This window comes from Triticum urartu, chromosome 7A (assembly GCF_056163025.1).
Source record: "Triticum urartu cultivar PI428250 chromosome 7A, HENAU_Tu73, whole genome shotgun sequence".
NCBI lineage: Eukaryota > Viridiplantae > Streptophyta > Magnoliopsida > Poales > Poaceae > Triticum > Triticum urartu.
Genome location: NC_141879.1, coordinates 674,622,563 through 674,643,995, shown reverse-complemented (window position 1 = coordinate 674,643,995; position 21,433 = coordinate 674,622,563). Strand labels below are relative to the sequence as shown.

General features: G+C 45.8%; 2 protein-coding genes and 2 pseudogenes across 2 annotated transcripts; all 4 read left to right on the top strand.

Moving 5' to 3' along the window:
• The first annotated feature begins 2,117 nt into the window (after positions 1-2,117).
• On the top strand, positions 2,118-4,107 carry LOC147961346 (uncharacterized). The gene is made up of 2 exons (XM_087533773.1): positions 2,118-2,289; positions 2,351-4,107. Exons 1-2 carry the CDS (start codon positions 2,118-2,120, stop codon positions 4,105-4,107), a joined length of 1,929 nt encoding a protein of 642 aa, XP_087389899.1.
• Positions 4,108-4,359: 252 nt separating this feature from the next.
• LOC147961345 (uncharacterized) lies at positions 4,360-7,464 on the top strand (annotated as a pseudogene).
• Positions 7,465-7,689: 225 nt separating this feature from the next.
• LOC147961344 (citrate-binding protein pseudogene) lies at positions 7,690-8,097 on the top strand (annotated as a pseudogene).
• A 4,567-nt stretch (positions 8,098-12,664) lies between these two features.
• Positions 12,665-14,346, top strand: LOC125530115 (magnesium-chelatase subunit ChlI, chloroplastic). Its single transcript, XM_048694514.2, has 3 exons — positions 12,665-12,861; positions 12,966-13,051; positions 13,124-14,346. The coding sequence occupies exons 1-3, from the start codon at positions 12,741-12,743 to the stop codon at positions 14,180-14,182; spliced, it is 1,266 nt and encodes a 421-aa protein (XP_048550471.1). The 5' UTR covers positions 12,665-12,740; the 3' UTR covers positions 14,183-14,346.
• Positions 14,347-21,433: the final 7,087 nt, after the last annotated feature.

Here is a 21,433-nt window from a genome sequence, read left to right as displayed (position 1 = left end):
CATCTTCATTCGAATAGAACCTATGCCTTCAATCTTGCATGATGAATTATCAAAATCCAAAACGGGACCAGCAGAAGTAGTGGAATCAAAAGTACTAAACCAATCTCTGTGCGGGCACATATGAAAAGTGCATGCAGTGTCAAGTACCCACTCATCATTGGTCTCAGCACATCCAGCAATAACGACAAGAGCATCATCGGAACTATCATCACGAGCAACATTAGCAGAATTGTCACCTTGTTTGTTACCTTTTCTCTTTTCCTTGTTCTGCAACTTGAAACACTCTGAGATGTCATGCCCGTCTCTCTTGCAATACCTGCAATATTTTTTGTCTCTGGATTGCGACCGGCCCCTGTGGCCGTTCTTACTTTTGCCTCTGTTTCCATTGTGTGAATTCTTCTCCTTTGTCCTGCCACGAACAGATAATCCCTCGGCTTGGGATGAACTTGAACCATCATGAGGCACCATTAGTTTCATCTTCTCCTTAGAGTTCAAAGCTTCATAAACTTCATTAAGTGTGAGAGTATCACGACTATATAATATGGTGTCTCTAAAATTGATATAAGAACTTGGCAGTGAACAAAGTAACATTAAAGCAGTATCTTCCTCTTCATACTTAACCTCCATTGCAGCTAGATCGGATATAATCTCCTTAAATTCTGAAATATGATTCAAAACATTACCTCCCTCAGGTAACCTGTGCAGGAATAATTTTTGTTTCAGATGCATCTTGCTGGTGAGATCTTTAGTCATGCAAATCCCTTCCAGCTTTAACCATAGAGCGGCGGCAGTTTTCTCGCTCAAAACTTCCTGCAAAATATTATTATGCAAATGGAGTTGGATTTTTGACAAAGCCTTACAATCAATTATTTTCTCCTCAGCAGTCCAATCCTGAATTCTATTCTTTCCAAAACTATTCAGTGCTTCATCATAGTCGGACTGTGCCAACAATGCTCTCATCTTGACTTGCCATAGGGTAAACCTTGTGTCACGGTCCAGCAGCGGAAAATCGTACTTCATGGAAGCCATGAGTAAATAAATCTGTGTACACAAAGTAGTACAAGCCGGTGGAAAAATTCTTGACAGAATTAATATGCGGACAAAGAACCAGAGAAAATAGCACCTGGTAGTTGCTGATGGCCGTAGCAATTAAAGATGGAAAAGGTAGATGAACTAGTAAGCAACTAGCAGTACTAGTTTGAGTACTAGTACTTGCTTACGTCTTCACGTGTAGCACGGCAACTCGGTGGATGAGGTGATGCCTCGAAACTTGAGTCTTGCACGTGCAGCAACGACGGCAACTCGGCGGATCAGACAACAGGTGCAGCCTTGGGGAATCTGCACGCGTACGAACGAAACACTTCGGAACCGACTTGGGATTGGACCGATCGTCGCGGCGGACGGCACGCAGGAAAAGAAACTCTTGACTCCTGTTGGTCTCGCCTTCCCGGGCGACTGCTCCAGAATCGATCTGGCTTCGGATCGCCAGGTCGCATCGGCGGCGGCGCAAAGGACGCCGCAACCCTAACCTCTGGTTTCAAATCTCGTATCTGAAACCTTAGCTCTGTATATCATTTATTAGATAATAACGAGAATAAACGAGACAGAGACATGGATTTTTACGTGGAAACCCTTGTGGGAAAAAACTACGGACGCACGAAGACGCGATCACTATGAGGAGAAGTATTACAAGTACGAGACGACAGGCCGTCGGTGCGACTACATGGGGTATATAAGAGGGCAATACATGAGAGTCCTTGAAGGACAAGTAAACGAGTTGTACTCGTACGCGTCGGTACCAACGCAAAAGGCCCACACTGTATGTATTACGTCTAGTCTAATATGGTATTAGAATTTGAATCACAATTTAACAGTGTATCTAGTTTTGTAAGCTTATCGTTTGCTTGAGTTTAGACTTCAGGCTTGTAACGTGCACAGGTGCACTTCAACATTAAGATTCTGAAAAATCATAATTTAGCCATCGCAACACAAGGCTGAGTTCTACGAACCTATACGCACGTTGTGTGCATATATATACACACACATCGATCGGCGTGCTTCATTAGGGGCTTGCTTAGCTAACTAGCAAAATGGCTCCCAACTTACACAGACGGTCTATGCCGCTCCTCCTCATCCTCCTCCTGGCACTGTCATGTGCCACGCACGGCGCCAACGCCGCGGGGTGCGACCCCACCACCGGCTTCATCACCGTGCCACTCACTGATGCGCAGCTCCCGGTGCAGAGTCCATACGACGTGCCGCTGGATCAGCGGTACGAGCTCGTGAATGGCATGCGGCGGATGTGGGTGTACTACACTGACAAGCCTCATAGCCCAGCCAGCCACACCAGGCCACAAACAGAAATCCGCCACGTCCCCCATGGCGATGGGAAGGGCAATCGAGGCGCAGCTCACCGTCCCCGAACACATGCTGCGAGTCACAGCCCACCACCCAGAGCACTACCTCGTCATCTTTAGCCAGCCGGCGCATCAAGTCAACGCCGTCCCGAGAGGCTCCGTTCGTGTCTACGGCGCCACCTTCAACATTGCGCCGTGGCACGAGCACGACCACGCCATCTTCGACACGATGAACCTGCACGTCCACGTCGTCATCGAGAAGGTCCCCATGCAGTACTGGTCGGTTGAGGGGGCGAAGGAGATCCTGGGCAAGCGTGTGCACGTCGACCGCCTCGACAGCCGGACCCACGAGCGCGGCCACACCAAAACCTTTGCGTGTTGGGTCTGGACCGGCGATGTCGCCAACATCCCCACCAAGCACACGCTGGGGGTGCTGTCGCGCGGTGCCGGTCGGGTGGAGGAGATGGAGGGATTCTCTCCCCCCAACAGGCGTGTGGCTCCCCCGCCGGCCACAGCCGACTACACCATGCTCATCCACGTCGATCGTGTAGAAGATTGGACGCCGCCCTCGCCGCGCTCTTCCCACTCTGGGCAGAGCGGGCTGCCATCCTCTGACTCCGACAACGACGACCGCCCCTTCCCCGAGGTCCTTTCCGGCACGTGGACGATGGAGGTCGAGGATGGCCAGCGCGGCGATCGCCAGCAATGCCTGGGTCGAGCACCGGTTGCTGACCTAGGCTGCCGCGGCATGCCCAGTGGTGGCCACGGGCGCGACCGTGACGAAGACGACGGCGCCGGGCGCGGCGGCCGTCGCTCCTGGAAGGATGCCCTCCTGCGGCGTGGACGTACGCCTGCCCCCCAGCCACCGGCTCCCGCTCCGCGTCAGCGTAGCCGCTCTCCCCCTGCACGGCACCACTCCAAGGGCGCGCGCACCCGTCGCCACGAAGAAATCTGCGGCTGGTGCGGCACGCCCCCCCTCCCCCAGCGCCACCGCTCGATCCCCCTACCACCGCCCCAGGCTGGTGGGGATGACGCCGCCGTCAGCAACAGGGGCAAGGACCCGGTCGACGAGTTCTTCAAGGCGGCCAAGCGGCCAACAGTTGCCTCTGTGATCGTCCACAACATGGCAGCTGATGTGCAAGCCGCCGCCGACGCCATGGTGGTCGCCGCCCTCGACTTCGACAACACCCAGCAGCGTGACACCGCGCCGCTGGACCCGCAGCTTGACGCGTTCAGCCCCACGCTGGCTGCGACCCCCTCTGCCAGCGGCCAGTTCAACCGTTCAACCCCCGCGGCCGCCTGTACACTGGAAGTGCAGTTGGGAGCGGTGACCAGCCGCGTCTGCCAGCTTGAGATCGCCGAAGAAGGAGACCAAGCTCAGCCGCGACGCCTCTTTCGCAGCAACACCCCTCCTCTGGTGGCTGCCTCACCTGCCCGCCGGACGTCCCCCCCCCCAAAGAGCCCCCCCCCAGCACCAACTCGCCACAACGCCCGTCAGGCTGCCAACTCCTCCACCGTGTCGGTGGCCCAACGCGCGTCCCTCCGCATCATCAAAGAACTGGGGCTGCTGGGGCCAAAGGAGAAGATGACGACCGAGGTAGCCGAGGCCCTCCTGCGGCGGTTTGACGAGCCACTCTCCGAGGTTGACATTGCGGTCATTGCCAAGCTGACACGTCTGGACGCCGACGCCCTGAAGATCGCGGCTAGCATGGCCGGACCTGATGGAGCTGCCGAGGAGGCCGTAGTTTAGTTATGTTAGTTCCATTCATGTTCCTGCTCCGGTGGCGGCCGACGAGATGTTGGCTTGAGTTAGGTTTGCTTACAATCTGTAGTGCTAGTCCAATGTGGTTAGTTCGGCGCCGGTGTGTTCTGGGGCCTATTGGTGGTCGCCGACGTGCCCCTGCTAGAGAGGTGGTGTATTGTTTGGGCCTGAGGCCAATTAGTGATTTTCAGCTATCGGAGCAATATCAGTTTCCCCATGAATGACAAACTCCCTCCGATCATGTGCTGGAACGTGCGCGGGTTGAACCACCTCGCTAAGCGCGCCTTTGTCTGTGAAGTCGCAGTAGCGAATCGAATAGCGATCCTATGCTGCTGGCCTGAAGGAGATAAAGTGCAAGAATCGCCGCTACACTTGGAGCAACGAGCGTAAAGATCCCACCCTTGTCAGCATTGACAAGTTCTTCTGCAACCAAGCCTGGGAATCCCTTTTCCACAGTTTTGCAGTGATGGCGGCTTCTACGGTGCCCTTTGATCATAGCTGACACAAGTGCCCCGCCACGCCATGTGAATTTTAGATTTGAGAGCTTCTGGCCTCGCTTCCCCCGTTCCAGTGAAACGGTGGCAGCTGCCTGGAACAGACCGGTGCAGTCCTCCTGCGCTTTCCAGCGCCTACACACCAAGATGGAGCGCACGACGCGTGACCTGAAAATATGGAGCAAGACACACTTCAGCGATGCGAGGCTTCAATTTCATATAGCAGCAGAAATTGTGCTCCGATTAGATGTGGCTCAGGAGACCCGGCATTTGTCTGACGCCGAATTCAACCTCAGAAAACTCCTGAAGCTGCGGCTTCTGGGTCTGGCGGCGATCGACCGTGCCAGAAAGCGCCAAGCTTCCCGCCTGACCTGGCTCCGGGTGGGAGATGCGGGAACAAAGTTTTTCCATGCGAAGATGAGATCTCGCAGACGGAAAAACCACATCCATAGCCTGAAGGTGGGCGATTGTCACAACACATGAGGAAAAAGAAGCGGCCATCTACAGTCACTTCCACGACAACATCGGGACCAAGACGGCGAGAACGACTGGCATCAACTGGCACTTACTCAAGATGCCAACGATCCAAGCGGGCGGCCTCGACAACCCTTTCTCCGAAGAAGAAATCTGGGAGGCGATCAAAGCTTCACCCCTAGAGAAGGCGCCTGGGCCCGACGGATTCACGGGAATTTTCTTTAGAACCTGCTGGCCACTGATCAAGGCAGATATTCTACAAGCTTTCAACAAGTTCTACCACCTTGTGGGGGGGAGGTCTCAACAATTTGAACACTGCCATAGTAGCTCTCATCCCAAAAAAAGATGGTGCAGAGAGGATTCAAGACTTCAGACCAATCAGCCTGATACACTCAGTTGCAAAAATTATTGCTAAAGTGCTCTCAATAAGGCTATCAGCAATAATCCATCACATAATCACGCCGGCCCAATCGGCCTTCTTGAAGTCGAAAAGCACGCAAGACAGTTTTCTGTTTGTTCAGAATGCCATCAGATCGCTCCATAGGAAGAGAACTCCGGCGCTCCTGTTCAAGCTAGATATAGCGCGGGCTTTTCACAATGTGTCGTGGGAGTATTTGCTAGAACTACTGCAAGTGCTAGGCTTCTCTGCGCGCTGGCGTGATTGGATTGCGCTACTCCTCGCATCGGCATCATCATCCTTCCTGCTAAATGGCACTGTAGGGCATAACATTCGTCACCACAAGGGGCTTCGGCAGGGAGACCCGCTTTCACCCCTCCTTTTCATCATCGCCATCGACCCCCTCCACAGACTGCTACAACAAGCAACTGAGTTAGAGATAATCGCCCATCTGCCTGGCAGAGACATCTCTCTTCGGGTTAGCCTCTACGCTGATGACGCCGTAATCTTCGCCAACCCAGAGAAAGCAGAGGTCGACTCCCTGCTCGACATTCTTCGCGACTTCGGTCAAGCAACCGGGCTGCAAATAAACCCTGCAAAGTCGACCGTCACCCCCATCCGCTGTGAGGAGATCAATCTCCCACACACCCTGTGCAATTTTGGTGGGGCAACAGTGGGTTTCCCCTTAAGATACCTAGGCCTCCCGCTAACTGTTTCAAGACTGCGCCTAGTCCACATCCAGTTCATCCTTGATCGGATTAGGGCAAGACTCGCGGGATGGAAGGGCAAGCTCATGACCATCGCGGGCAGAAGGGTTTTGGTACGCAGCGTGCTTACAGCGCTGCCTACCTTTGCTCTGTCTGTACTCTGTGCGCCAAAGAAATTTCTTACTGAGGTTGACAAAGTACGTAGGAAATTCCTTTGGGCACAAGAAGAAGAACTCGGTGGAGGAAATGCAAGGTAGCATGGCCTGTAGTGTGCTCTCCTATTGACAATGGCGGGTTGGGAGTTTTGGACCTCAACCGCTTCAGTAGAGCGCTAAGGCTGCGATGGCTTTGGTTGTCCTGGATCAGCACCGACAGACCATGGATTGGCCTGCAGCTGCCTTGCGACGAGGGAGGCCGAGCTCTTTTCTCTGCCTCCACCTTGATCACGCTGGGCAACGGTGAGAAGGTCTCCTTCTGGCACTGCCCATGGACAGGCTCGGGCAACCTGAAGACGGCCTTTCCTGCTCTCTTCAGCCACTCTAGAAGAAAGAACCGTTCGGTCAAGCAAGCTTTGACAAATGACACATGGATTCAAGACCTCGCCCATGGAGATACTCAGCACCTTTGGTCGGAAACAATCAGGTTGCACAGATGGTTACAAGCTGCTGATATTCGCCTCCAAGATCACGTCAGCGACACCATCAAATGGAAGCATGAAGCATCAGGAATCTATACTGCTAGTTCTGCCTATAAGGCGCAATTTCAAGGCCACATCAAATCCGATTTCAAGAACCTGATTTGGACCACCTGGGAACCGGCTAAGATGAAGATCTTCACATGGCTGCTACTTAAAAACAAATTATGGTGCAACGACCGTCTCCAACGGAGAGGATGGCCAAATGAGTACTTCTGCCAGCTATGCGTCCGGAACTTGGAATCCTCCATGCACTTGTTCTGGCAATGCCCGTTATCACTTGAAGTATGGACGATGGCAGCAGCCAGAGGTGGATGCAGCTCACTCCACCCTTTGCAATGGCAAAACAAGACTAAGCCGACGGCCATCATTGCTGCAATGCTCGGTGCAGCGCGGCCCGAGCACAAAAAAGCCCTCAAGACAACCATCATCCTCATCCTCTCTGAGATTTGGAAGGCTAGAAACGAGAGCACCTTCAGAGGCAAGATGGCGACGCAAGCTAGCATCACAACAGCCATCCAACGAATGTTAGAATTTTGGCGATAAGCAGGAGCAGCATTTTTCGAGCACCCCTTCTAGGAGCCGCCCTGAGAGAATAGCCATAGCACCTTACATGTTCTCTTTCGTTTTTTCTTCTTTTACCTCCTTTGATCCTCGGATCACTACTCGCACTTGATGTTTTGTCGCCTGCTCCCTGCTTTCAATCAATACAAGCCAGCAATCAGCTGGATCTTACAAAAAAATTTATAATCAACCTCAGTCTACTAGTCCATTATCCATGCGCGGTATTAATTTGTCAATTAACCCGTGGCGCAGCAAAACTACAGCTCCGGCGTGTGGCAGTTCGAGGGGTACACCTACGTGCCCTCGGGCACGACGGGGGTGTCCATCATGCAGGTGTTCGGCGCGGCGAAGCACGCGACGACGCTCATGCTGCACGTCTACGGTGGCGCGCTGGTGTACTACGACGACTGGACACGGGTGGTAGACCGCGGCATCTACGACCGGTGGTTCAGGCTCAACGTGATTCACGACGTCGGCGGCGCAGGGATGCTCACCGTGTTCATCGACGGCCAGGAGCGGCTGCGTGTAGCGGGGCGCGGCGGCGACATACACTACTTCAAGTTCGGGGTGTACACTCAGACGGCCCCCTCGCACCTCATGGAGTCGCGGTGGAGAGACGTCAGGCTCTTCACCAAGGAAGCTTATTGATGAAAACAAGCAAGAGGCGTGAACAAGGATTGGCTAGAACTCATCTAGCTGAGACATGGGCTAGCCTAATGCGTTTTCTTGTCTTTTCTTAGCCTAGTAACTTTTCGTGTTGTGCGGCAAGAGGCTTGAGCAGACCACTAGCGTTATTGCGATGTTGAATAGGAGCAGAACTACTAGTTGTTGTAGCAATGATGAAGCTAGGTGAAAACTTGTAAGAAAAAATGTTTTATATAATTAGCGCCACAAACTAATTAACCATGACTTTGTGTCAATTTCCTTTTGTTCCATTTTGCTATAATGTGTTGGCAAAATGGCGCTGCAAGTATAATAATAGAGCTATGTCAATTTCCTGTTGCTCCATTTCCACAAAAACCATGTGATTTTTTATTTTAAAATTGTTTGCTGATTTTGAAATGTTCGCTTACTTGAAAAATATTTGTCAAATATGAAAAATATTCATGAATGTTAAAAAATGATCACCAATTAAAAAAAAGTTGGTGAACTTTAAAAATCATAAATGTTACAAAAATATCACAATTTTAAGAAAACCATGAATTAAAGCCTGCTGCGGTCCCCCCCTAAAAATGCATGCAATTGCGACATGCCTTAAAAACATACAGTTGATATCCCATTTAAAAACTTACTCTTGGACCCATCTTGAAAAACATGCAGTTGCGACCCCTCTTTAAACATGCAGTTGTGACCTCATCTTAACAACATTTAGTTGTGATCTCTCTTGAAAATATGCATTTGCGACCCACCTTAAAAACATTCAGTTTTGACCAGCCTTGAAAAAGATGCCGTTGCAACCCCCTCCGGAAAACCTGCAATTGTGACCCTTTTGAAAAACAAGCAGTTGCGACCTACCTTGAAAACATGTAGTTGCGGCCCCTCTTGGAAAACATGAAGTTGCGACCTCATCTTGAAAATATGCCGTTGCGACCCCTCTTGAAAACATGCAGTTGCGGCCTCATTTTGAAAACATGCATTTGTGACCCACCTTAAAAAACATGCAGTTTTGACCAGCCTTGAAAAAGATGCAGTTGCGACCCCTCTTGAAAAACAATCAGTTGCAACCCCACCTTAAAAACATGCAGTTGCAACCTACCTTGAAAACATGTAGTTGCCGCCCCTCTTGGAAAACATGTAGTTACGACCCTATCTTGAAAATATGCAGTTGCGACACCTCTTGAAAACATGCAATTGCGGCCTCATTGTAAAAACATGCAGTTACGACCCACCTTAAAAAACATGCAGTTTCAACCAGCCTTGGAAAAGACGCAGTTGTGACCCCCTCTTGAGAAACAAACAGTTACGACCCCATCTTAAAAATATGCAGTTGCGACCTATATTGAAAACATGTAGTTGTGAAAACATGCAGTTGCAACCCCTCTTGTAAAAATGCAGCTGCGGCCTCATTTTAAAAACATGCAGTTACGACCCATCTTAAAAACATGTTGTTGTGGTCCCTCTTTAAAACATGCAGTTGCGGCCTCTCTTGAAAAACATGTAGTTACGATCCCTCTTAAAAACATGCAGTTGTGATCGACTTTTCAAAACATGCAGTTGCGGCCTCTCTTGAAAAACATGCATTTGCGACCCTGCCTTACAAACATGCAGTTGCAACCTCTCTTGAAAACATGCAGTTGCGGCCATGTTATAACGTTTGCAGTTGCATGTCTAGTGGTGGACATGCAAGTGGCCCCGACAACTCCCCCTCCAGACCACAGTTGCGACCCCTTTTTTTTCAATCTCAACTTCATTATTGTGTTGACACGGTGAATTTCAAAATTAATAATTATAAGAGACAAATTTTGTAAAACTAAACCCTAAGCAATCATTTTGAAATTTGTAAAATGAACATTAAGCTAAGATAAAATAAATATACTAATGTTAAGAAAAGAGAAAATAGTGAAACAGTATTCTACTATGTACAGTGAAATAAGAAAAAAAAATTGGAAGCAAAAAAAAACACAACATTCAATCATGAGAAAAAAGGTAAAGAAAAATTAAGTAATTACAAAGATATTATCGCTAGAAGCTATAGTGAACAAATAACAACACATGCAAAAGGCTAAGGTAAAAGAAGAAGGAGGCCCACATTGCTCAGGTTGTGCAAACAAGCAAAAGTAACCCGTCGCTCGTCCGTGGAATCGTAAAAAAGTGATGGGTAGAACACACGCACAAGGGTTGCACTTCGTACAGACGAGCCGCGCATGCGTCGCTCCCGCGATAACGAACAAAAGCCATCCCGAATCTTAGTGTGATGATCGGAGGGCTACAAAATTGACTCAGCAAAACCGATAAATAAAGTTAATAAAATAAGATGAAAAAAGGAAAAAGGTTTAATGAAAAAGAATACTTTCAGGTTTGAGGGAGTGAGGCTAAAAATTCAATTCAAATTTGAGAGTGAGTGGGAAATGGGAGAAAAAAGCTTACAGATTTGCCTTGAATCTCTCGTTATGCACAGTGTAGCAACGAAACAAGACCCATCCAGTCAGTCAGGACAGCTATCATCCTAAAAAGAAGTAAATACACCCGTGGTGCTTGAACTTACTGTGGATGTTCACTTTAGTGTCTGAACTTGAAAAATACGCTAAACTGGTTCTAAAACTTGGCACGAACATGCAAATATGATGCTAATCCTCTCCGTAGACATAAAGTACGTCGACATGGATTCGTATGTGGCTGACATGGCACTGACATTGCAAGGGGCCCACTTGTAGCTATGAAACAGGATAACTTAGTAATCTATGACTCTATGATTAGTGGGCCCGCCTGTCTGTAATTAGAAAAATAACATAAAAATGCTCTAGACAGAAATTGAACATGCAACATGACGCTTGGTCCATGCTTGCGCTAGCCAACAAAACCAGAATTGTATTGACAATAATGGTGGCCCTTCTGGCTTAATGTGGTTGAACCAAAAACTATCATGTACATCAACGGGCTGCAGGTAGTGGCCCATTTTGCACAGGCTATTTTTTAATGTATAAATTATATAAATAATGATCATAATAATTAAAGTTAGATTCAAATATTCACGTGTAATAAATAATTACCTCATGCTACACAAATATCCGTGTGCAGACCAAATAAATATAAAGCAGTTTGCAATAAATAATAATAATAATCAATGGGTATTAAAAAATGTTGTAAATACAAACATTTAAAATACACAGTCATGGATTATATTTAACAATTATATGAATAATTAAAATATATAATAATGAAATAATATATGAATAATAACAATGTTTGTATAATATAAATAATATATTTCTTTTATATTACAGTTTTGTACATATTCTTTCAATTATTCAAACATTTTAATATTTATATGCATATTTTTAAATGTTTGTATTTGCAAACATTTTTAAATACTCATGGGTTATATTTACAATATTAACTAGCAATGTGTCCGTGCATTGCAACGGATCCAAAGTAAAATAATACTTGTTCACAAACTTGAAAAAAATACTCTAGTTTTGAACTTTTGATACACATATATCACTAAAAATATATTATGTTGCACTCAAAAAAATTTCTCGGGCTGCTTTGATGAGGTGAGGGAGAGATGTGGTTGCTTTCAAGATACTAAGGTGTTTTCTAGACATTGGAGCAGAGAAGTGAGCTATTTTTACAAAAAGGTTACAACTTACCTCACAGTTTTTAGATGTAGATCTAATGGTCAAAAATGACAAATGGCAGACACACCATCATCACCAACTGAATATTTTATAGATGTAGAGATTTCTAAACTATAAGTTAATATTTCTAAAAATTACAGTTTTAATAAGCTATTTTATTGTATACCTCTAGATATTTATATTTTGTGCACACTGATATTTGTGTGGCATGAGATAATTATTAATAACACATGAATATTTGAATCTAACTTTTCTTATTATGATTATTATGTACTTTTTAGAAAATAACGTGTGTAAAATGAGCCACTGGCTGCAGCCCATTTATGGACAGAAGAGTTTTAGTTAAAATACATTAAGAATGAGAGGCCATCTTAGTTATCAAATCATATTCTATGTTGTGGCTAGTGTGACCAGCTCGCAAGCAGCAGGTTGCTGGTTCAAGTCCCTTCCAGCGCATTTTTCATATTATTTTTGCTAACGTACTGACAGGCAAGCCCAGTAATCATAGAGACAGATAGTATTCAAGTAATTATGTTTTGTAGATATAAATGGGCCTCATGCCATGTCAGTGGCACATAAGCCATATATTGTGCCATGTCGATGCACTTTACATCTATAGACCGGATTAGCACCGTATTTACACGTTCATGTCAAGTTTTACAACCAATTTGGCGTCTTTTTCAAGTTCAGACACTAAAGTGAACGTCCATGGCAAGTTAAAGCATCACTGGTGTATTTACCTCTTTTTAGAAGAAAGCGTACCCTTAATTAGCATCTCGCTCTCTGTCATGTTTCATGCCAGGTCCATGCCGGGCCGAAAATCCATATCCATGGGCCGGCCCGCGAGGCATGGCCCATATGGCGAGCTTTACTCCGGCCCATCCCTCAGAAAAGAAAACATCGTCCGGCCTATCCAAGTCCCAACCCGTGCCTCCCAATCCCTCTCTTATCCCCTCGCCCCCTCCATCCATCCACTCCCCTCGTCCTCGTCCCATGGCCATGGCCTCCCCGTTCTCCCCGGCGTCGGCCGCCGCCGCCTCGCCGGCCCTCCCCTTCTCCGTCTCCACCTCTCGCCCTCTCTCCCTCACCACCGCCGCAACCGCCGCCGTCTCAGGTATCGCCTCTTCCCCCCTCCCTCTAATTTGAAATCCAGGAATGCGGAATCTCCAAAGGCCCCCTCCCAGTTCACTCACCCGATCTCTCTCCCACCACGCGCAGCCCGGGCTCCGTGCAGGGGCAGCAGAGGATTCCGCCGCGGCCGCTTCGCCGTCTGCAATGTCGCTGCCCCCTCCGCCGCCGAGCTGGTACTGATGCGCCCCCAAACCCTCAAATCTGTCCTGCCTACAATGCGGTACTGTTTACTCTCATGTTCGTAGGAGACCAAACCGGCGGCGGCCGCGAAGGAGAGCCAGCGGCCGGTGTACCCGTTCCCCGCGATCGTGGGGCAGGACGAGATGAAGCTCTGCCTGCTGCTCAACGTCATCGACCCCAAGATCGGCGGCGTCATGATCATGGGCGACCGGGGCACCGGCAAGTCCACCACCGTCCGCTCCCTCGTCGACCTGCTCCCGGACATCAGCGTCGTGGTCGGCGACCCGTTCAACTCCGACCCCTTCGACCCCGAGGTCATGGGCCCCGAGGTCCGCGACCGCCTCCTCAAGGGCGAGGACCTTCCCGTCACCACCACCAAGATCACCATGGTCGACCTGCCCCTCGGCGCCACCGAGGACAGGGTGTGCGGCACCATCGACATTGAGAAGGCGCTCACCGAAGGTGTCAAGGCGTTCGAGCCAGGCCTGCTCGCCAAGGCCAACAGGGGGATACTGTATGTGGACGAGGTCAATCTGCTGGACGACCATCTGGTGGATGTTCTGCTGGATTCCGCGGCTTCCGGGTGGAACACGGTGGAGAGGGAGGGCATCTCCATCTCCCACCCTGCGCGGTTCATCCTCATTGGGTCCGGTAACCCGGAGGAAGGCGAGCTCCGGCCGCAGCTGCTGGACCGGTTCGGGATGCACGCGCAGGTCGGCACGGTCAGGGACGCGGAGCTGAGGGTGAAGATTGTGGAGGAGAGGGCTCGGTTCGACAAGGACCCGAAAACGTTCCGGCAGTCCTACTTGGAGGAGCAAGGGAAGCTCCAGGACCAGATCACATCCGCTCGGAGCAACCTCGGTTCTGTGCAGCTCGACCATGATCTCCGGGTTAAGATATCCCAGGTGTGTTCTGAGCTGAATGTGGATGGGCTGAGAGGAGACATTGTCACTAACAGGGCTGCCAAGGCGTTGGCTGCCCTAAAGGGAAGGGACATCGTGACAGTGGAGGACATTGCCACCGTGATTCCCAACTGTTTGAGGCATCGGCTCCGTAAAGACCCACTCGAATCGATCGACTCGGGCTTGCTTGTAGTTGAGAAGTTTTATGAAGTCTTTGGCTAGATTGCTCTCGAGGTAAATGTTTCTCTGTCACAATGTAAGGCAGGAGGCTTTTTGTTCGGCTGTAAACTTTTATAGCACCTTTCGTAAATCATCTTTTATCGAACTATATTCTGCATTGTATAGAAAACAGTGGTACCGAGCGTTAATTATGGTGAACTTTGTTATGTTGTTCTGAGCTTGGGCTCATATTAGCACTTTCCCCGACCTGTCTTCGTGCCCCTGCTCAGACCAAATATGCACTTGTGCAGCCGTCGGAATAGTACCCTGTTTTCTCAAGGAGCTGAATCGAAAGAAAGCCCCAGGCCCAAGCATCAGCCATGTGATCATGTAAGATGCAGTTCTAGAGAAGAACAGATTCAGTTTTGCCTTGGAGGCTTGTACTATTTACAGCAAGTCTGAATCTGAATGTATCCATTACATCATTTGCTTGACAGCCACTACTTATTTTCGTGCATCAGAAATAGAAATTTATTAGTAGTAACGCTGTCAAGTTGCATTGAACTAGTGGTGTGCGTGTGCAGTTTGCTGCCATGGAAAGTGCCGAACATTTGGTTAATTCAATCTCTGTTAAGCTAACTATTTGAACAAATAAAGAGGATGTCTTCCCAGTCTTTTGAGCAGTTTTGTGTTAAAACTTGTCGAACAAAAGAATGAACACTCCATCCACAAGCACAGCTCGGTGAAGTTCTGTTATTGGCATTATTACCTACTTTAAAACATGACATACTCCCTCCATTCGGTGAAGAGTGTACATCTAGCTTCCAAATTTGTCCACAAAAGAGTGTACTTCTATCTTCCCAATGCATTTTGAAATAGAAAAAAAAACTTCTGTCTCATCACACGGTAATCAAGATCAATAGCAATCTACACATGTTCCTCTTAATTTCTACATGCGCTTAGCTCATTGGAGGTTGGGTAATTAAAGAGGAGACAGATGGTGGCTTGCGCATTTTCAATGCATTTTTTACTTAACTCCATAATTTGTTCTAAAATTTCTAGATGTACACTCTTCACCGGATGGAGGAAGTAAGTAATTAGCACCAAAGGAAGCGATGATACATTAAACGCAAGTCTGCTGTGAAGTAAAATGATTACACAAATAATACAAAGCAGAATTTCACTTATTATATTCTAAACAGAGAAGAGATAGTAATTCAATATGCCTAGGTCATGATTGAAGCTCGTTAATAGTTCGTGTTCATGACCTCGTGACCTCATGCATTTGATGGATTGGGAAGTTGATCATGGTTTATGCTATGAATGATTTTTTTTCTTGAACTCTTGGTAACCTTGCATTTAATGCAATACTCTTGTAGTCTCAACTGTAAAACTATCATCTCATCTCATCTGAACCACATCAGTGTTCACACCAGATGGGGAAAAGTGTATTAGTTTATTATCTTTTGTGTGCTTTAGGGCCATCCATAATAAAATTTGTTTCATGGGATCTGTTAGCCATTTGAGAATTATTTGATGTCTTCTACAGGAGCTCCTTTAAATGCTAAATCCTATCAGCACTTGTGAATCATCTATATATGTGAAACCGGCTGTTCACTTTCCCATATCTATATGCTGATGTAGATATCTTTACGAATATATAAAATCCATGTCCTGACTAATGTATTTACAAGAATTGTCTTGTTTTTGTTTTTGTTGGTTTCTCGTATCTATATGCTGATGTAGATATCTTTAGGAATATATAAAATCCATGTCCTGACCGATGTATTTACAAGAATTGTCTTGTTTCGCCCATGCATGTAATCACTCTTTAAGACTGTATGATTAATTGTTTTATTCTAATCAAATTACAATAGTAGACAGGGCCACGGGGGCATATACGCCTATATTTATCCTTAGAAGCATGAGGAGGTCATTGCTGATTATAAATTTGATTTGTACATACCTGGCCCGTTGCTTTTGCTATCAGCGGTGATACAGCAGCAAAGATCATGATAAGAAGGATCGACGAAAGACTCGAGATATACTCCCTCCGTCCGAAAAAATTGTCCCAAGTTTGTTTCTTAAATGGATGTATCTAGCAGCACTAACTTAGTGCTAGATACATCCATTTGAGGGACAAACTTTTTTGGACGGAGGGAGTATTGGATTAAGGGGATTGTATATATATATATATATATATATTTATAGCAGCAATTGTATCTATCAAATAGGACCTCGAGTCTGTAACCAGTAGGAGTCGGACTTGCACTTTTGAAATTGGATGGAGTTGGTTTCTTTCCCAGTTTTATTTGAACCTAAGTGCAACGTTTGGTTTCCCTTTTTTCACGATCGAATGGAACGTTTTTTTCTTTAGAATCCATCGAGCAGAACGTGGGAGGGTGGGAGCAAGGAAAGGGAATCTCCTATTTAACGCGTTCTACATCAATTTGTTGGAGCGCCGCACAGGTATCGACCGAGGCGGGCCAGCCCAATTAACAGACAGGCGTGCGTTTCATTGATCCTGGTTTTGGGAACGTTCTGGAAAGTTCTAGCCGGTTTTCCTGGTTTTGGGATGAACCGGATTTTTTTCTGTTTCTTTTTTTCCTGTTTCTTTTTCTTTTCCATCCATTTTAGTTTTACATTTTGATTTTCCTTTCCTTTTGTCATTTTTATTCTTTTTTGTTTCACTTTTATTTTATTTTAGCTCCTTTTTATTTTATTTTAGTTTTTCAAGTTTATTTTTCTTTTTCAACCTATTTTCAGATATTTAAAAATGTATTCATTTTTAGATTTTGTACATATTTTAAAAATGTTCCTATTTTGAAATTTTGTTAAGAAATTCCAGAAGAATTAGGATTTCAAATATTTGTTCTTTTCTTATAGAAAATGTTCCAGAAATTTCTACATAAAATTTATAATTTTTAAATGTTCACGTTTTGTAATAATAGAAAATGTTCCCACTTTCAATATTTGTTCACGAACTTTAAAAATGTTCATGTTTTGAAAATATATTTGCAAATTCATAAAATGTTCGGGAATTTCAATAAATGTTCCCACTTTCAAAAAAATCAAAATGTTTGGAAATGTTCATGTTTTGATAATATATTTTCAAATTCAAAAAATGTTCGGGAATTTCAATAAATGTTCCCACTTTCAAATTTTGCTCAACAATTTTAAAATTGTTCATGTTTTGAAAATATTTTGAACCCACTTTCAGAATTTGTTCACAAAGTTAAAAAAATATACATATTCCCGCACAATTTTTGAAAGTGTGCTCGCATTCAAATTTTGTGCACAAAGAAACATGAACATTTGTCGCTTTTTCAAAAAATGTTCCAGCTTCTCGAAATTTGTAAAAAATGTTCATTTTTTCAATTTTTGTTGGCAAATTAAAAAAAATCATATTTTGGAAAATTTGTTCATAATTTCGAAAAACGTTCATGATTTGTAGAAAATGTTTCCATCTTTTTTAAAAATTGTTCGTAATTTTAAAGAATGTACTATTTTTAAATTTTGTTTCTTTTTCATTTCTTTTGAGAATCCCAAAATATGTCGCTTGTTCATAAAATGTTTGTGTTTTTAAATTTTGTTCGGAATTTTGAAAATTCACATTTCAAAATATATTTAACTTTAAAAAAAAAGGAGATTCATGTTCAAAATTTCAATTAAATTTAAATATGCTGCTGCTTATTGAACATACTGATGGGGCTACGATTTGAGACGTATATACGCTAGAGTTACAGTGGCTAGTGACCATGATCAGTAGCAGCAGGAGAGCGAATGTTCAAATTTTGGCCGCTGTTGTCCGTTTCTTCATGTGTTGGGCTGTATGTCCAGCGGCTGCCACAACGCGTAGAATACTAGGAAGTCGGGGGTTCGAATCGCAGCGGTAGCGCTCTCAGTTTGTGGCGTTTTTCCATTTTCCAGCTCGCGAACGTCAAATGGGCTCGCTGAAGGAAAATTATTAAGCGCAGGCAACTGGGCCGGCCCATTCACTAACGCTAAAATTATAATAAGCCAAGAAAAACGGAGCTAACAGGGAATTCGATCCCTGGTCTCACCAGTGGTAGGCGAGAGATTGCCCGATTGGTGTGCCGTGTGCGGCAACTTGGGGCATTTGTTTAAGGAATGTGGTGATCGGGATTCATCCTGCGAAGGCGTTGGTGTTCAAGGATCTCAGGGCGAGCTGGTTCAGGGGACCGGGCAGCGGTCCGGGAGAAGGCAGTGGATCAAGGGGAGGCCGTGGCAGGGCTGCTCTAATGAATGATCAACATCCCCCAAGTCAAGTGGTACTGCCTAAAACAATGCTCTCGCTCCCTGCACCAACTGTTCCAGCAAGTCCCTCGTCCAAGCAGGAACCGAAGAGAAACAAACCTAGTTCATCTACCAGTGAAGTTGCTGTGAGTAAGGCTCCAGCTCTCAACAAAATCACCGATGCACGATTGGCGGGCCTCCCAGGGGGGTCGCGCCCAGCGCAATGAGTCTGCTAAGTTGGAACTGCCGCGGAATTGGCAAAGCCGCGACAGTCCATGAGCTTCGCGACTTAGCGAGGAAATTTGCCCCCTCTATCCTTTGAATTGTAGAAACACAAATAGAGGGATCGAGAGTTGAAAGTTTAGCAGATACTTTAGGTTACAATAAAAGCTTTGCTGTTAGTAGTTCTGGACGAAGTGGTGGTCTTGGAATTTTTTGGAATGATGAAATAAAAGTTGAAATTATTGGTTACTCGAAGTACCATATTGATACTCTTGTTGATGGTGTGCCGTGTGCGGCAACTTGGGGCATTTGTTTAAGGAATGTGGTGATCGGGATTCATCCTGCGAAGGCGTTGGTGTTCAAGGATCTCAGGGCGAGCTGGTTCAGGGGACCGGGCAGCGGTCCGGGAGAAGGCAGTGGATCAAGGGGAGGCCGTGGCAGGGCTGCTCTAATGAATGATCAACATCCCCCAAGTCAAGTGGTACTGCCTAAAACAATGCTCTCGCTCCCTGCACCAACTGTTCCAGCAAGTCCCTCGTCCAAGCAGGAACCGAAGAGAAACAAACCTAGTTCATCTACCAGTGAAGTTGCTGTGAGTAAGGCTCCAGCTCTCAACAAAATCACCGATGCACGATTGGCGGGCCTCCCAGGGGGGTCGCGCCCAGCGCAATGAGTCTGCTAAGTTGGAACTGCCGCGGAATTGGCAAAGCCGCGACAGTCCATGAGCTTCGCGACTTAGCGAGGAAATTTGCCCCCTCTATCCTTTGAATTGTAGAAACACAAATAGAGGGATCGAGAGTTGAAAGTTTAGCAGATACTTTAGGTTACAATAAAAGCTTTGCTGTTAGTAGTTCTGGACGAAGTGGTGGTCTTGGAATTTTTTGGAATGATGAAATAAAAGTTGAAATTATTGGTTACTCGAAGTACCATATTGATACTCTTGTTGATGGTGTGGCGGATTTGCAGGTCAGGGCGACCTTTGTGTACGGGGAAGGGATAGCTGAAACACAGAACAGGTCATGGGCGGTAATAGGTGACTTTAATGAAGTTTTACATACCTGTGAACACGACGGAGTTGGCACCCGGAGTCAAGCTCAAGTGGAAGCATTCAAAGAAGTGGTGGATTTATGCGTCCCGACGGACATTGGGTATACTGGAACGGATTGGACGTTCGAAAAGAAGGTCGCGGGAGGCACGTATACAAGGGTGAGGCTTGATAGGTGTTTGGTAAACACTGAGTGGCTCTTGGCATTACCATCTACCACCACTAGGAAAAGGCCTACTAATGGCGCACCTAATTTGGCCATTAATGGCGCATTAGTGGTGCGCCATTAGTGCCACGCCATTAGTATATTTTACTAATGGCGCACCACTGGTGCGTCATTAGTATCTGGTATACTAATGGCGGATGCGTAATTAGTATATACAATAGTGCGCCATTAGTATGCCTCCCAGGGGGCCATGTATACCCAGGTGCTTTGGCATATTAATGGCGCACAACAACAAGATGCGCCATTAGTAACTTCGGCATACTAATGGCGTACTGTGATGTGATGCGCCATTAGTATGAATATTAGGTTTTTTTTATTTTTTAATTTTCTGTTTTTTGCACAGGTTACAAAATGTATAATTGGACAAAATATAGACAACACACATCAACAACAGATTCATCGAATACAATAGAAGATTAGTCTCTGAATACAATTCATCATATTAGTCTCCGAATACAATTCATCATATTAGTCTCCGAATTGAAAAGACCGAACAAAGATAGAACATTATATTACAAGTCTCGAGACCGCGAGTAGCGAGTTTGTCTTCACATTACAAGTGAAGAGGTGAAACAATATATGCATCTCCAAGCAGTATCATTCAACATTTTGGACAAACCACTACAAGCAATACTGGATCAGATACAAGAAGAATGTGAGAAAATGCAGACAAATACTAACAGATTGAGGTGTTTAACTTGTGGTGCTCTCTGTGCTATTAACATTTCAAGTCAAAACCTTTTCTGGTTAGTAAGTGTTTCTTTAGCATATGTATGTAGTAAGTGTTTCTGCTCTCAGTGTTTCAGAACACATATTTTAGCTACCTAGTACCAGTGCTATTACCCAACAGTTAATTAGCTTTTGCTTTTGCTTTTCAGTGCCAAATTCTAGCTAGTACCAGCAAATTAACATCTAGCAGCAATCATTTTCAAATATATATACACTGGACATTTTAATATTAACCTAAGGAAAAATGAATAGTTAGGTTAATTACCCACTGTTAGTTATTCAGTCTGATGCTTTGTTCTACACTTTGATGCAAATTAGTATATAGAAGAAGCTACATTGATACATCATCATGCTGGGTAATATTAAACCCAAGCAACTTTATAATCAACCCAAGATACATCAACTACTGCACTGTCCTGCCTAATAAAAACAGTCATGCCAGCATATAGTATATAAATCTGAATTTGTGTTTACAAGAAGAGTGCCCATTGCAATGTAAACCTGAGAACACAACTCACCTCAAGTGCAGGATATAGCAGACACCTACTTCTTCAGTCAAGTGCAGTAAAAGACCATTTGCAGAACCTGTTTAGTCAGAGTTGAACATTAGAATCCATACTATGCTCTACTATGCTTGTAAAGGAACACTATGCTTGTAATGGATGCAGTTGAAGCAGGTTGGGTTGCTGGACTTTGCTGTGCTTGGAGAAGGTGCATTGCGTACCGAGAGCTAAACATACGAGCACATCTCGGATTTGTTCTCAGAACATGGAAATGGAAAATGCAGGTTGACATTTCATCTAGTAGTGAGCAAGCAGAAGAATAAAGGCATTGG